This window comes from Myxocyprinus asiaticus, chromosome 37 (genome assembly GCF_019703515.2).
Source record: "Myxocyprinus asiaticus isolate MX2 ecotype Aquarium Trade chromosome 37, UBuf_Myxa_2, whole genome shotgun sequence".
Lineage (NCBI taxonomy): Eukaryota > Metazoa > Chordata > Actinopteri > Cypriniformes > Catostomidae > Myxocyprinus > Myxocyprinus asiaticus.
Genome location: NC_059380.1, coordinates 37,630,274 through 37,647,500, shown reverse-complemented (window position 1 = coordinate 37,647,500; position 17,227 = coordinate 37,630,274). Strand labels below are relative to the sequence as shown.

Below are 17,227 nucleotides of genomic sequence, written 5' to 3'. Positions count from 1 at the left end.
CTAACACTTGGCAACTGGGTGTTGCAATTGGGTGTTTCTTCAACTTCAGGCACTTTAAGCACTGTGGACTTCTTAAAACATTTTCACAATTTCACCAAAAATTGTTTTTTAGTTGTCTACTAACAATGGCTTTTTAAGCACATTTCTATAAGAATTTGCCTAAAGAAAATGCAAATCAATGTGCATTTCCATCCACTATGTCAGTGGTTCAAATATTTTTGGGGTCACACCCCTCTTTGAACATAGATTTTTTTTGTGCCTAGAAAACTTTTTGCATTGAATGTCAAGGGTTATGTTAGAAGAATTGCTTTTTTCTGCAGAAGTGGAAACGTGAATAAATGGTCAAAGCATGGCATAATTTTGCGAAACAACGGTTTCCATTGCCTTAATGAGATTGTAAAATATACCAATTAAAAATATTCTGCACACAAGTGATATTTACCTTGATTTTTCTTTGTTTTCTTCAAACATAACTCATCTCATATTTCATCTCAAGCATGCTCTTCGCTGATAATTTTGTCAACATGGTTAACAAGTACACTTTAAAAAAAACTTTATTAGGGGCAACATTTTTGGTGTGGTGGAAATGACGCCACAACAGTGGGACATTCATCATTTTTGAAAAATTGATAGAAATTATTTTCATACATGTAACAATTTGTATTTGAACAATGTATTTTCATGGTTTCAAATTGAAAGTCTGGGACATGGCCAAAACAGGACACTTGAAAAGTACCAATAAAAAATGATGAAGGCCTAGTAAATAGTTTCCAAGTCAGTTTTAATGAGACCTTCATATAACAAAAAGAAGTTGAAATATGTTTATTTGAATAAAAACCAAACCCTGGGTCATGAAAGTACTTAAAGTTGAAGAAACACCCAATTATGTTTTGCCTTCATTTCGAACAGTATATCAATTGTTTCATTTAAAACCTAACAAACCTCTTTTTGAGAATTGTTTTTGTTGGAAAGTATGCTTGTGCTGTCTTTCTTTAAAATAAATGCCACTTTGCTTTGATATTTTGTTCTCTAATGCAATCTCGTTCAGACATTTTTAAGTGTGGCTTAAATGTCCACATGCGTTTCGGGGCACTTACACTAGTACAAGCAGAAAAACCATAGACCTTTACACTTCATTTAGACATTTTCCAAAGGGCAGAATAAAGGCTCCAGACAGACTGCTTCAGAAAGCCTTTGTAAACAGTCTTTCCACAAATACAGAACCTCACTGTTCCACATCGCTCTCTACTAAGCATCCAACGGGACATGCCCTCCCAGATGAGTGGTCACCTCCACCCTGGCAAACCACTCGTCACTCCGGAAACACCGCAGACATCACCATGGGAACACTTTTGAAACCACTCCTGACAACAAAGATGACAAAGCTGCTCCTTTAGGCGATAGAAATGTCACCCAACAGCTAAATAAGGGATGTGTTGAGAGCAGAAGAGAATACTTGAAGCAAATGGATATCAGCGTGCAAGATCCTACTCGTACAAGAAGGTTCTCAGTCTTCAATCTTTCTTTTTTTGTCTTTTATGTTATTGACCATTCTTTCTGCTACACACAAGCATCTCTACACAACTGGCACTCCATCTGAGTCCTGCATTGGTGGTTTAATCAGCTTAACATGAGAGGACACAACTTGACAGGAAATTTACAATAGAGGAATGAAAAAAAAAAAAATGCTTCCGAAGACTATAAATTACACATAATTAAACTTGCCAAGGGATATCTATACATCATTCATGTGAAGGTTCTCTCTTGTTTTGGACTTTCCCTATTTATATCCATGTCCACACTAATATGTTTTTTTTCAGTCTCATTCATTTTGCTATGTTTACGCCTCTCATCCACACTAGAATGCCGTTTATCTCCACCAAAAATAAAGTGTTTCGAAAATGCTCTCCATTACTGCATTTATTTTATTTTTCTCCCTTTTTTCTCCCCAATTTGGAATGGCCATTTCCCAGTGCACTCTAGGTCCTCATGGTGGCGCAGGGACTCGCCTCAATCCGGGTGGTGGAGGACGAATCTCAGTTGCCTCCACCTCTGAGACCGTCAATCCACGCATTTTATCACGTTGCTTGTTGCGCATTACCGCGGAGACGAAGCACATGTGGAGGCTTCAAACTATTCTCCGCGGCATCCACGCACAACTCACCATGTGCCCCACCGAGAGCGAGAACCACATTATAGCAACCACGAAGAGGTTACCCCATGTGACTCTACCCTCCCTAGCAACCGGGCCAATTTGGTTGCTTAGGAGACCTGGCTGGAGTCACTCAGCACGCCCTGGATTCAAACTCGTGACTCTAGGGGTGGTAGTCAGCATAATTACTTGCTGAGCTAGGCCCCCCCATTTACTACTTTATTGAAGGGAATGTGTGTGAATTATTAGTGTGGATGTTGCCTGAGTGTATCGAAAATTGCAACTATTTCTGTAGATGTATATCAGTGCATTTGGTTGAACAGCATTTAGTGATTTCCACACTTGCTTTATGAAGTATCATAAATTAAAGAACAATTAACTCTTTACTCTTATCTAGCAAAGACAAGGAACCTGTCAGTCAGATTTCACAAAATGCTTGACAAAACTGTGCGTGTTTAGACATGTCTTCCGATGGAAAATTAAATTTGGATTACTCATAAAATCACGTTGTGTCAGAACAACTCACGTTTTCATCATAAACATAACTATCTAGTTAGGTTGATCTTCGTCATGTTTAGTAACATACCTTGTCCTCTTCCTCTCTCCTCCTGGCCTCCTCTGCACATCTCTGAAGCTCTTCCTGAATAATCTGAGCGTATCTGCAGTCCTCGTCCTCCCTGAAGGAAAGCTTAACTTTAATCTAATTTTACATTAATAAGGGAGGCTTGTTGTCAAATGGGGAAGTTGTCACAGGGGCTATATCTCTGTAACTTTAAGGTTTTGATTCAAAAGTCCAATTGCGCAAATGTGTTTTTTCTTTAGAGGAGGTTTTGCATGTTTGTTTTAAACACCAACTTCATATTAGTAAAGTTTTTGTGAATTCTACCATCCAAAATTTCACTATCATCATATTTTTGTTATAGCTGTTGGGTAAAAAAAGCAAACATAATCAAACCATCCTGGCATACATTAAAGCTAGGGTAAATTATATTATGAATATTTTCATAATATAAAGTGTTGAACTAAAAGGTTGAACTGTGTTCTCAGGACAAGGGTATATTTCATGAATCTTATGTTGGGGCAAGTTGGCCATGTGTTTTAAATATAATAAAATGTACACAATTTAAAAACTTCAATATTTACTTGCCAAAACCTTTTACATTTTTGGTATTTCATAAATTGTTTGGTGTTTCACTATTATTTTACTTTAATTTTGCAGGATGCAAATGCAAGTTCCATTTCCAACTTACCCCATAGAGTGTACCCCCAAATGTTCACTGGAGTAAAAGGTGTGACAACTAGCTCAGGTCTCTCCTATATTCTTTTTGCTTTCTTCTTCTGTCTCTATAAGTAGCAATATCATGTACTTAAAGCCCTGAACAAGCCAACTGGCACTAACAGTGGAAGAAATATAAATGTTACTGAGTCACTTTAAGCTAAGTTCACTCTAATGGTTTCAAGAAACGTTCCACTTTTGGCCAAACTTTCTTCTCTGTGGTTTTTCAATTTATACCTCACAACACACCAACTAATCAGGTTATACAACACGAATGAGTCAAGACATCTGTTTTCCACAAACTCATTTAAATATCCTAAATATCTGTGGTTTGCAATGTTGATGAATGTGTAATTCGGGGCACGTGTCGAGGCCTGATGATGCTTACAGTTGCCTGAGGTCTCGACGGAGATTCGCGCGGCGTTCCTCTTCTTCTTGCAGTCTCCTTGCCAGACGAACATCGTTCTGCTCCGCCTGGTTCTTCTGGATGTTGGTGTTGTAGAACTGTTCAACTGAGATGAGATGAGAAGATGAATAAGGCTCAGTTAAACCCAGAAAAATAAAGGACGTGGAGGCTAAAACTCACTTTCCTGCTCTTGAAGACTGTGAGCCACAGCTCCGTCCTCTAACACAGAGAAACATTGACACACTGTGGAAAAAGAGCAAAAATACCAACAAGAGAAAAAAAAAAAAAAAAAAAGACATTAATTTTTAATCAAGGATGAATCAAGAAAATATCAGAGACAAACAAAAGAATATTAAAAATACAACTTTCCACAAATTTCCAGAGGACAAATAAATGCTAGAAAACAAGTAAAAGACCTATGAAAAAGTAGTTACAACAGTATTTACTACACCTTTAAAGCCTCATTTTCATTGGGTCAATCAATTCAAATATGACATGTACCAACTTCTGCATTATTCAAGTCATGTTCTGATTCTTGTAACTAATACTTGTAACTGAGCAGCCTAACAGTTACAAGCACTAATATTTTTTGATATGCCATTTATTTATGTCCAGTGTAACCTGATGTGCTTTCTTTGATCTCAAACATTTTAAAAGAGAATATAAAAGGTCAACTAATTAGGGCTCGGTAAAAAATTACGATTTTTAGATTAATCGTGATCTTCATTTGAATGATCCCGATACTGATTCTTCAAATCCCAAGATCAATCTTTTACTTTTACTTTAAATGTTACTTGAGTTTTGGTTGGGAGTCTTGATTATTATAAATGTTAAATAAATACAAACTGAACAGCATAGTTTTGGCCATTTTCTAAATGTATATTTTCATAATGTACCATTTTAAATAAGCACAAGTTAGAATGTTCCCTGTATAATTTACAGCATGAACTGAGAGAGCATTTCCTTCATCTGTAAACGAAATGGACAATATAACTGAAATGACCCAAATAAATCACAATTAAATCAAATTTATTGAAATCGAATCAAGAGCTTGTGATTCGGAATCGAATCAAATTGGGAAATCTGAATCGACACCCAACCCTACAATTAATGTAATTAATGTTTTTAGTTCAGCATTGGGTAAGTTACTTAAAAAAGTAATCCACACTAAGAACTTGTTTAAAATTGTAATCGGATTACTTATTTACTTATGATTACTTCATTAAAAAGTAATGACTTTACTTTTAAATTACTTTCTAAAACACTTTTCACAGAAAAGTTGTAATTTTCCCACTCAACGAATTCAAAATAATGTCTTTTATTTTACTGTCGCTCGCAAGATATAAACTCACCTCACGTTTCTCCCTTACAATGACTCGTTAGTGATTCTAATGCCATCACAGAAATGCAAACTGACATAACTATGAAAATAATTCATTTTAAAATGTATTCTACATAAACATTCTTTTAGAAATAAGTCTAACCCAAGTAATGTACTTAAAAGTACTCAGAATCAGAATTAGCTTTATTGCCAAGTGTGCTCACGTACACAAGGAATTGTTTTTTTTGGTGATAGGAGAAACCAGCAAGCAAGTGCACACAGAACATTACAGTGGGACACAGAATATAAAACAAGGTAAGAGTATAAATAGACACAGAAAAATAGGACATAACAATAGTATGGCATATGTACATGTGCACGTGGTAATATACGTGCATGGTAAAGTAATTTATTTGAAGTAAACTGAAATTCCTTACACTACATTGACTAATAAAGTAATAAGATTACAGCATTTAATTACTTAGTTATCAGATTACACCCAACACTGGTAGTGATGTAGTATTTTGCTGCCATCAACAACTAAGCTGTGCATGGATCCATTTTGGCGTTGCGAGTCCAAAGATGCGAAAACAGCTATGAGAATCTTCACGTTGTCATCTAATAGTTTCAGTAATTCCAATAAAACGAAACACAGTATACTTGACTTGTGTTAACGCATCACACATACACTGATCGTTAGATTCTTGAACAGATTTGTGTTTTGCCCCTATCTCTTGTTCCCAAAATGCCACACAGGAAAACTACTGCAAAGCATTCCAACTGGGTCAAACAGAGCACAATGGCTCAGAGGAAAAGGGCAATATGTCCAATTAGTTTACAAAGGTGTGTCTGCGTGACTGGACAAAGATCACACCAAAGCCAATACGGCAGGGGTCTGTTTAACTTTACATAAAAATATAGTGACCTAAAGGTACACACAAACACTCTGCTAAAGGTCAAGCAAAACACATCAGCACAGAGTAACTCTCATGCTCTCTTTAAGTAGAAAAATCAGAGAGCAAATAAAAACCCATGAACTATCACACAACCATGTTAAACATCAGAGTCATAAAAGCTTACACTCCATTGCAAAAGACAAGCTGTCTCATTACAGGTCTGTGTTGCTGTTAGACTTGCTACAAAGTCATTAAATATTCACAAAGACACTTATTACATTTAATAATGCAGCTCTCTGGAATATTAGATTTTTATTGGTCAAGGATATATAACATGTTAGCAATGAAATTAGTCTTAGCAAGCCAAAGGAGATGGTCATTTTATTTCAAAAATGTTAAAAAGTCATAAAAAATAGTTTTGTTTTTTTTTATTTTTGAAAGTCATAAATTCCCACCACAGTGTCATTTCCAGCACAGAATTCTATTAAACACAATACAGAATTTGAGATGTGCTGGAAATGACACTGTGGTGGGAATTTTCATGACTTTCAAAAAAAATTTTTTTTTTTTTTATTTAAATAAATCTCCTTTGATGCATATGCATAAAAAAATATGTAGTGTGAAATTTTTTATGAGACTACTTTCTAGAAATCACCAGTTCTAAAAGTGCTTGAAGTTAAAGAAACATCCATATATACAGTAAATACTATTCAGAGTTGCAAAATGTTTAGTAATTTTTGACATTCTAAAGTAGATTTTACCTTTTTTAAAGATCTGTCTCCGTCCATTCGTCAAACTCTGTCTATTATCATCATGTAGCACATACATATACGCATGTGAGTTCATCCTATACGGTAAAGGCCAGTCTGTCTTTCTCTACTGTTAGTAAACAGTGCTGGTTCTTGGGCAGCTGCATTTTTTTTAAAAAAGGGGAGGGGGGGCTTGCTGGATCTGCTGGCACCTTCACCCTGAGCCGAGATGGAAAAGTTGACATGGGCACTCTCGGGATAGAAGCGTGTTTCATAAAGAGCTGGCAAAGTCACAGTTAAAATAAATGCCCTGAAAAAGGGGTTTTGTGCAAAACAAGAGTCCATGACCAGTGTTGTGCAATTTAAAATTAGCACCTGCTTCTAAACCAGAAACAGAGTGAAACTAATGAAAAGTGAAAAATGTGAAGGTCAGTTGCCCTTGAAGATTTGATGCCTTTAACTGAAATTGGTTTCGAACAACATGAGGGTGAGATGGACATAATTTTCATTTTGGAGAGAACTATCCCTTTAAACGCATATTTTTCTGGACAGCTGAAAGAAAGGATTAGTACCATATAAGGGAAAAAGCAAAACGAAAATTGTGATTATCAGTTCCTGACAACCCACATAAGAACATGCAGTAAAGGTATAAGAATGAATATTCTTATGGAATGTCTAATATGGAATGTCATAGACTTTGAAAGAGTGTAAGGAAGAGGTGGAGTGTGGAGGGGTCATTAAAGGTGTGTTTGAGTAAAAATGAGAGTGGTCTGCCCAAATCGTTTGACCCCCTTCAGCTGAGCAGAGGCCCCCATGCCAAACAGATGGTGCTATTCACAGTCAGAGAAACAAAGAATTAGGGAGAGAGAGAGAGAGAGAGAGAGAGAGAGAGAGGGAGGGAGGGAAAAGTAATCAGGACCCCAGCGTGAAACTATCAAACTATCTTTCCACTTTCCTCTGCTCTTCTCTCTCAATCCCTCTCTTCCTCCTTTGGTTCTTTGTCTATATTTGGCACTGGGAGCTGCTACAGAAGCAGAAGCTATAAATATCCGGCAGTGAAATTGAGGGGGGCTCACTCACACATGAACTCAGTAAAGCAGGTCAGAAACTCGGTTCCAAAACCAAGTGAGCTGCCTTGCTGTCTATCTTCTAAGGGGCTCGCTCAGACTGAACATGTTAATGAACATGCATAGTGCAACATCCAAAGATGTCTTAGTTGTTTTAAACAGGGCTGTCCCTATTAATGTCGCACTCCGGCCCAACAGTCAAAGACTTATATAGAAAGACAGTTAAAAAAACACCACAGGCGGACACAAGAACGCATTCAGCCTAAGCAGCCCCTTAGGCAGCATCCTAACTTAAATGGAATCTCAGGCGACTCATTTGGAATGCTCTACATAGGTAGCAACTCTGCAAGCCACACACATAGCACTATACACTTACTATACTAAAGCGTATGGGGGACTTGACAATTTTAAAAAGTGTTTGATGTTAGCATGTTACTAAGCTAACAAATTGATATTCTAAGGGGCCGCTCAGACCAAACACTTTCTTGCACAAAAAAAATATATAGATTAGAACAGAACTCGGGTGTCTCCAGACACGTTTTTTAGAAGTTAAAGTTCTTTGTTACATAGTGTCTAAAAAACACGAGTATTGACGCTGACTACCACCCTTGGAGTCACGAGTTCGAATCCAGGACATGACGAGTAACTCAAGCCAGGTCTCCTAAGCAACCAAATTGGCCCGGTTGCTAGGGAGGGTAAAGTCACATGGGGTAACCACCTCGTGGTTGTGTTTAGGGGTTCTCGCTCTCAATGGGGCGCGTGGTAAGTTGTGCGTGGATCGCGGTGAGTAGCATGAGCCTCCACATGCTGTGAGTCTCCGCAGTATCATGCACAGCAAGCCACGTGATGAGATGCACGGATTGACGGTCTCAGAAGTGGAGGCAACTGAGACTTGTCCTCCGCCACCCAGATTGAGGCGAGTAACCGCGCCACCACGAGGACCTACTAAGTAGTGGGAATTGGGCATTCCAAATTGGGAAAAAAAACAAAAAAAACAAGATGCGGCACAACATGCAAAGACACCTAAGCTGTTTTTAACACACAGTCAATAAAACGAGGGAATCCCGCATCTCAAGATGAGGTGCAACAGTCAAAGACATCCATCTAACACATGTTTACACAGAATGAGAATTAAAAAAACAGCACAGACAAAAAAACCCTTAGGGAGCATTCTAACTGGAACCTCAGATGACTCATTTGGAACACCCTACATAGGTAGCAACTCTGCACGCCACACACATAGCACTATACACTTACTATACTAAAGCGTATGGGGGACTTGACAATTTTAAAAAGTGTTTGATGTTAGCATGTTACTAAGCTAACAAATTGATATTCTAAGGGGCCGCTCAGACCAAACACTTTCTTGCACAAAAAAAATATATAGATTAGAACAGAACTCGGGTGTCTCCAGACACGTTTTTTAGAAGTTAAAGTTCTTTGTTACATAGTGTCTAAAAAACACGAGTATTGACGCTGACTACCACCCTTGGAGTCACGAGTTCGAATCCAGGACATGACGAGTAACTCAAGCCAGGTCTCCTAAGCAACCAAATTGGCCCGGTTGCTAGGGAGGGTAAAGTCACATGGGGTAACCACCTCGTGGTTGTGTTTAGGGGTTCTCGCTCTCAATGGGGCGCGTGGTAAGTTGTGCGTGGATCGCGGTGAGTAGCATGAGCCTCCACATGCTGTGAGTCTCCGCAGTATCATGCACAGCAAGCCACGTGATGAGATGCACGGATTGACGGTCTCAGAAGTGGAGGCAACTGAGACTTGTCCTCCGCCACCCAGATTGAGGCGAGTAACCGCGCCACCACGAGGACCTACTAAGTAGTGGGAATTGGGCATTCCAAATTGGGGAAAAAAACAAAAAAAACAAGATGCGGCACAACATGCAAAGACACCTAAGCTGTTTTTAACACACAGTCAATAAAACGAGGGAATCCCGCATCTCAAGATGAGGTGCAACAGTCAAAGACATCCATCTAACACATGTTTACACAGAATGAGAATTAAAAAAACAGCACAGACAAAAAAACCCTTAGGGAGCATTCTAACTGGAACCTCAGATGACTCATTTGGAACACCCTACATAGGTAGCAACTCTGCACGCCACACACATAGTACTATACACTTACTATACTAAAGCGAATGGGGAACTTGACTCACAAACAATTCAAAAAGAGTTTGATGTTAGCATGTTGCTAAGATAACAAATTGATATTCTTAATGGCCGCTCAGACCAAACACTTTCTTGCACTAAACAAAATATAGATGCAGTACAATGAATAGAACAGAACTCAGGTGTCTCCAAACACGTTTTTTAGAAGTTAAAGTTCTTTGTTCCATAGTGTCTAAAAAACATGGCGCTCCTGCGTGAGGCACTGGAAAAAAAGGAGAGAGAGATGTGGGACAACATGCAAAGACACCTAAGTTGTTTTTAACATGCAGTCAAAAAAACATGGCGCTCCTGAAAAAGCAGCACAGACAGACACAAAAATGCATTGGCCTAAACAGCCACTTAACTGGCCTAAACAACATCCTAACTGGAAACTCAGGTGAATCATTTGGAACGCTCTACATAGGTAGAAGTCTGCACGGCACACAAATAGCGCTATACACTTATTATACTAAAGCATATGGGGGACTCGACTCAAAAATTATTCCAAAAGAGCCTGGCTTTAGCATATTGCTAAGCTAACAATATGATATTCTAAGGGGCCATTCAGTTCAGACCACAGTCTTGAGCTTAAAAAATCTAGATGCAGCACAACAAATAGAAAAGAACACAGGTGTCTCCAGGGCAGTGGTAGCTCAGCAGTTAAGGCTCTGGGTTACTGCTCAGAAGGTCAGGGGTTCAAGCCCCAGCACCGCCAAGATGCCACTGTTGGGCCCTTGAGCAAGGCCCTTGACCCTATCTGCTCCAGGGGTGTTGTATCATGGCTGACCCTGCACTCTGACCCCAGCCTAGCTGGGATATGTGAAAAAGAAGAATTTCACTGTATATGTGCAAACATATAATGTGATAAATAAAGAAAATTATTAATTAAAATTATTAGATGCGTTTTTAGTTGTCTGAGTTCTTTTTAAATGCAGCGCTCCTGTGCGGGGCACTAAAAAAGCCTTATGTGGCGCATCGGTCAGAGACGTCCAGCAAGTGCATGTTTATACAGAAAGACAATTAAAAAAACAGCAAAGACGGGCACATGAATGTGTTCGGTCTGAACTGCCCCTTAGGCCACGTCCACACTACAAGGCCACGTCCGAACTAATTAAGCTATAAAAACGCATTAATTTAGCTGTTTACGCCTCTCATCCATGGTAGATCCGCGCTTTTGAAAACGCTCTCCATTGCTTCATACAATGACATTAGGAAACTGAAAACAGAATTGTCAAACTTAAATGGATTATAACTTAGTAAGTTACTGATTTTGAATGCTCCACATTGCCAAAAACTCTGAATACACAAATAGCACTTCTCGCACTAAGCGCAAAGGAGACTACACTTACTATGGATTCCAATAGTTAGACGTTAGCATGTTGCTAATCTAACAGTGTAATACCAGAGACTATTTATTTATGAGAGACAAGCCACTTCCATTAAAATTAATGGGAGAAATTGGAACGCTCATCCAAGGAGCTCTAGCACCCAATGGATGTAGAAAGGAAGTCCCGCCTTACAGGTAAAAGAACCAATCACCTTTTAAATACAGACATGGCCTGTCAATCAACTCGAGGACGCGCATGCGCGTTAGCTATACAAGCTGGGAAAATTTAGCTTTTTAGCGTAATAGCACAACTTATGATACCAGTGTTGTCAGGTTATATTGCTGATTTGAAATATGTTGTTTAAACATAAGCTTTGCAAGCATTTTTTGAGATTTCGGTGTTCCCCCATTCAAGCAGATAGGAGCTGCACTGTCATGACTGGACATATCCTCCTGAGACCATTCCAAAGATGGCCGACAGTGGACTGACTTTCTAGAAAGACTTTGGTAATACTCTAATAAGCATACTGTAAAAAATACACAGCACACAAAAATATTGGATGAAATAGTCCCAATAGTTAATCAGATTACACTTTCTGTATCCATATTTTTCTGTATTAATGAAATATACGTATATTTTTAGTCAACATTTCTCATCTCATCAGACAAAGTTCTCTCAATTTGGCCCAAAACAAGGTATCTTAGAATGCAGCACAATGTTGCATGTCTTTGCATCAGAGTGTGTCTATAATGTCTTGACCAGCAGTTTTCTTGCCTGTTTGGGCATATTTCTTATTGAAACAAAGATGGGATGGGACTTTTTTTTAAATAGCCAATAGCCTTAACTTTACATTACAACCACAATCCATGATTTGCTACTTGCAGCTGACTAGCAATAGCTAGTCAATGGCAGATGATTTTACGGGGAGGGTCATTCTAATTCTCGAGAGCATTTTATTGGACAAAAATGTGTACACGCCCCTTGGTGCACAGTGAGTCATCAATATTTTTGGTCTCTTTTCCCAGAAGAAAAACACTTTGTAAATGCATATAGTACATGCTAATAGTTAATTTGGTATTTTTATTTATTTTTTATTTTTTAAGAGTACACTAGCAAATATATGTCCTCAAAGATAACAGACATGGACTAAAAGCCAAAAAACAAATGCTGTCTAGAGTGGTCGCTCATTGGAACAGAGCTATTCTGTTTGCATAGTGTCCAATTTCACATAAACACACACAGACAGTCTGTCTGCTTTCTAGGTATAATGAGAGCCATATTCACCTGTCCATTTGAATGACAAAAAACAACTTAATCCAAATAATTCTTCCCTGTTCTTCCTGAGTTCCTCTAGTCTGAAGATTTTTTTTTTTTTTTTGTGTAAACTGATCAAACTTGTGCTTACAAAGGTCTGTCAATTGACATCACGCTAGGAGATGTCTTTGTCTTCGTCTACAGTCAGTCTAAATTCTCCTGCACTTGAACTCTTCGCACCCTTTCCTGACACTAAGCCTCAGGCCAAAACGGGAGAAGACTGGAATCTCATGCCAAATCCTGTTAGAGAAACAGGAATTCTAGGAAGCTCTTGGGCTCATCAAGGGCAGATAAGAGCAATGAGTGTGTGGAACGGAGTGGATATACTCCATTTCTTATCAGTCTCACTCAACGCTCGCTCGCTCTGTCCTGGTCTCACTTCACATTCCTCAAGGCTGATCTCATCTCATACAATACACAACAGCAGCCATGTGCAGATGACATCTAAAACAACGCAACTCAGAAAAAAGTCCACAGGCGTATTTACAAAGTTAACGAATTCTGATGGCTGCTGCTGATGTTTACAATAGCTTCCTTCTTATCATGCAGTAACTGAGACAATGAAATGTTTAGCTAATTAGTAGAGGTTGAGAAGGCAAGCATCTCTATTGTTACTGTCTATACTTGAGGCCTTTTCGCACCGGATGCAGCGCGAAAAAGCACGATGAATTGCCAATGAAAGGCATTTCCACATTAAAAGTGAGGCAAATAATCGGCATTATAGCAAATTCACAACTTTACAATAGGTGCTGCTGATCAACAGTCAATTTTACTCCAGTCCATTAAGTGGCGCAACACTCACTTCAGGTGGTCCGCCCTATGCCTATCAATGATGAGAAGAACTACCTGACAAGTTTAAACAACAACCATGGATTTACAGAAGAGAAACAAATCAGTTCTCTAGCGAGTCTGTAAGATCCGTAAAAAATGTATTAAAAAGTGTTACCAAGGAAAAGATAGCTGGTATTTATTGTGAAGAGAACTCACGTGAGATTAGAAGGGATTCAAAAGGCAAAAATGCAGCACTGAGATAAATTAAGGGGACAGACCATGTAAGATGCAGTTTTTTTGCACTGTGATGCAAGGCAGAGATTCAGCAATATCGTTTTCATGTTAAGAGAACCAATATTAGATAAGATGTATTTTAGACATTTGATGCAAGTAAAATACACATCCTCACTGCTAGTTCAGGATTTCTTCCTTGAGTTACACTAAATGTCGATGGTAACTTTTTTTTTAGTAACCGCAGAAGCCCCTGACACGTGATTCAAAGCTTATATATTATTGGTCGAGGCATTTCATTGCTGGTCGAGGAATAAACAAACCGACACACTCACTGTAAAAAACAAACTTGCTTTGTCAGTGTGCGAATGTTCAATTACGGTTTGAAGGGCTCCATAAGAATCAATTGTTTCGATTGAAAATCTTCACTGTGGTGAGAATTCGCTTTTGGTGTGAAAGGGCCTTTAGGGTAATAGGTTTTTCAAAATCCCTTACACTAAGTATTTAACTTTCATGGCAGTGTCTACTGGGGGCTGGGGGGGCACTGTTCCCCTAGATTTTCCTTGCACAATCAAAAACACAATCAAGTCAGACCAACCCAAGAGAAATTATCATGGAGAAGCACACCCCAGTCCGACAAAGAGATAAACAGTTGCCCACCCTAAAGATCAAAATGCCCCCCTGAAAGATCACATCTCAGTACCGCCCCTGATTTACTTTGGCCTGTAACTTGTCCCACACCATTTGTGCTAAAGGTGTCTGCTAATTACGTAAATGTAAGATGTAGAGTTATTATATACTGTATATCTAACAAGGACTAAAGAGGCTGAACATAAAGTAAAGATATTAAAAGAGACTCCAAAACAAAGGACGCACCATCATAGACACCAGGCAGGTGAGATTTGTCGACATCGGTTTCTGCCATGGCTGAATTCACGATGAGGTCACAGTCTCATGATCTGAAGAAACCTGCAGCATCAAACTCCAGCAGACTTTGAAACATAACATACAAACATGAGAACTGACATCTAAATATGTTTCATATATAGTTTTCACTGATACTTGTACATAAATGCAACATATATTTCAAAATACAACAAAAATGGTTGTTTTCATATAAGTAACATATTTTCCCATATACTACTGGTTTTTGAATTTATACAGTACATTTATGTTTGTGGCAGCGGGAGCGTGGTCAAGCATCCGCCCGGAGAGAGAGAAAGCGGTAAGGGTGCATACGCCTGAGCCAGATTATGATTAACACCCGTTTCTAATTGCAGTGATCTTGGGGAGAGCGGTATAAAAGGACCACGACACCTTATTGTGAAACTGATGAATTATTATTGTGAAGCTGATGAGTTATTGAGAAGCTGTTGAGTCATTGTGAAGCTGTAAAGTGCTAGAGTATATTAATTAAAGCCTTACTTGTGAAGAAACCACTCTCCCATGTCCTCCTGCTGTGAAGCTCCTTTACAATGTTCAAGTATATATATGTATGTTCCTATATGGCCATATATCAGATTTCTGTATGGATATTATACACATACTCTACATATAATATAGTAATTATATAATAATCCATTCAACTTATCGAAGCTAACATGATTAAATATATTATATTCAACATTCTCAGAATTTTTTTTCTTCTGCAGTATAGCTGCTAAAGAAAATGTACGTTGTTTTAAAGGATTTTTAGATATTTAAAATATTTGTATTTTTTTTTATATTATATATATGTTAATATAATATGTTTGAGATATTTATATTGGAAAACATGCCAAAACAAAAACAAATCAAAAACGTATTTTGTTGCAGTGTATAATGGGGCGAAGACTACCCTCTCTCACCTTTCTGTTCACTTCAATCCATCTTTAACTCATAAAAAAAAAATCTCTCTCTTAATAATAAAGCTGTGTATTGCCAATTTTCTTCATGATAAGAAATGCTCAGCGACACATATTATGATTCATAAAGTCACGAGCCATCACGTTATAATCTAGCTGCATTAAGCGTGCGCGCGCAGTTTCAATCTCTCCCCCTTAGATCGGGACATTCGCGCAACTCATAGAAGAGGCACTGACTGCACAGAGAAATGACAGTTTCGGAGTTTGTAGTTATTTACACGATCTGCTTCCGTATTATTTAAACTTTAATAAAGCTATAACGCTCTATGATTGGGGAGGTTAATGTTATTAAAATGAATTGTATTCCAAAATTCAACTACCTGCTACAATCTCTCCCTGTAGATGTCCCCCCTCTCTTATTTCAAGCAATTTGATAGCATAGCGAAGTCCTTCATTTGGAATGGTAAACGTCTCAGATTACATTTCAATAAGTTACATAGGCTGATTGACAAAGGTGGGCTAGGCCTACCCAAGATTTAGTTTTATTATTATGCATTCGGTCTCAGACATTTGGTTCATTGGTCGCTTCCACCTGAGAAAGCCCCTCCCTGGTTTGGTACTGAACAGGAAGTTCTTGCCCCTATTTCGCCATTGCAAAGCCTTTCAAACCAACCGGAGAAGTTGTACCCCGTTATCTCGCATTTGCACTCAGTATGGACAAAAGTGTCCAGAGTGTTTAATTCGGACATTTATTTAAATGTTGCCTCGAGCATATGGCTGAACCCAAAATTTTTTATTAATAAGTCCCCTTTGGGAGGGAGGTTAATACACTCTGTGACCTATATGAGAGTGGAGTGTTGAGATCCTTTGAAAATATGGTTCAACATTTTGGGATTCCCAGGTCTCAATTCTATAGGTATTTACAGCTGCGCCACCTGCTCTGTACTAATTTTGGGAGTAGCATACACCCCCCTAAAGCGGCAGATACTCTGGGAATGGAGATTACTGCTTTTGGAAAAGGTCATGAGGCATCAGTGTATTACTCCCTGCTAATTCAGAGTCTGGGGGATGGAGCTTCAACTTCTTTCAAGAGATTATGGGAGAAAGATCTAAATTTGGTATTGGAGGAGGGAGAGTGGGCTAGGATTCCAAAAAACATCAAGTCTGCATCTAGAGATGCAAGGGTGCGCCTTATGCAATTCAAGATTTTACATCGATTCTATTGGACCCCCTCTAGATTGTATAGGCTTGGTCTTCAAGATACACCCACCTGCTGGCGATGCCAATCAGAAGATGGGGACACAACCCATGTTTTTGGTGGTGTGTTAAAATCCAAGATTTTTGGTTGAGAGTTCAGAGTTTTATGTGTGATGTATTGGACACTCAAATTTCATTTTGCACTAGACTCTTGAAACAATTGAAAATTGGGTCCTAGCCAGTGTTATGATTGGCAGGCAGGTCATCCTTAGGGGATGGAAGTCGGCTGGAGTGCCCTCATTTCAGGAGTGGTGCATAGAGATGGGCAGGGTGGCGGTATTCGAAGAAATGTCATATAGAAGGCAGGGAAACTTGGATTTATTTAATAAAAAAATGGGGCAGCTATCTGGCATTTTTGGAAGGCTCTAAGGGAGTGGAGATATATATATATATATATATATATATATATATATATATATATATATATATATATATATTCTGTTTTGTTTTTTTG

The 17,227-nt window shown here is 38.5% G+C and overlaps 1 protein-coding gene across 7 annotated transcripts in view; it reads right to left on the bottom strand.

The window, feature by feature from the left end:
* Positions 1-17,227, bottom strand: part of LOC127427901 (coiled-coil domain-containing protein 50-like) — a 35,991-nt gene that overhangs the window by 16,643 nt on the left and 2,121 nt on the right. For 4 of the 7 annotated variants that reach the window (XM_051675825.1, XM_051675830.1, XM_051675826.1 and 1 more), the window contains exons 1-4: positions 6,813-6,952; positions 4,015-4,077; positions 3,817-3,940; positions 2,739-2,829 (exon numbers count right to left, since the gene is read on the bottom strand). In XM_051675825.1, coding sequence (XP_051531785.1) covers positions 2,739-2,829; positions 3,817-3,940; positions 4,015-4,077; positions 6,813-6,897 — 363 coding nt within the window. In that variant the 5' untranslated portion in view covers positions 6,898-6,952. Of the gene's footprint in view, positions 1-2,738; positions 2,830-3,816; positions 3,941-4,014; positions 4,078-6,812; positions 6,953-14,548; positions 14,665-17,227 lie in introns of those variants that run through there. The other 3 variants (XM_051675827.1, XM_051675829.1, XM_051675828.1) reach the window with 3 other exon arrangements.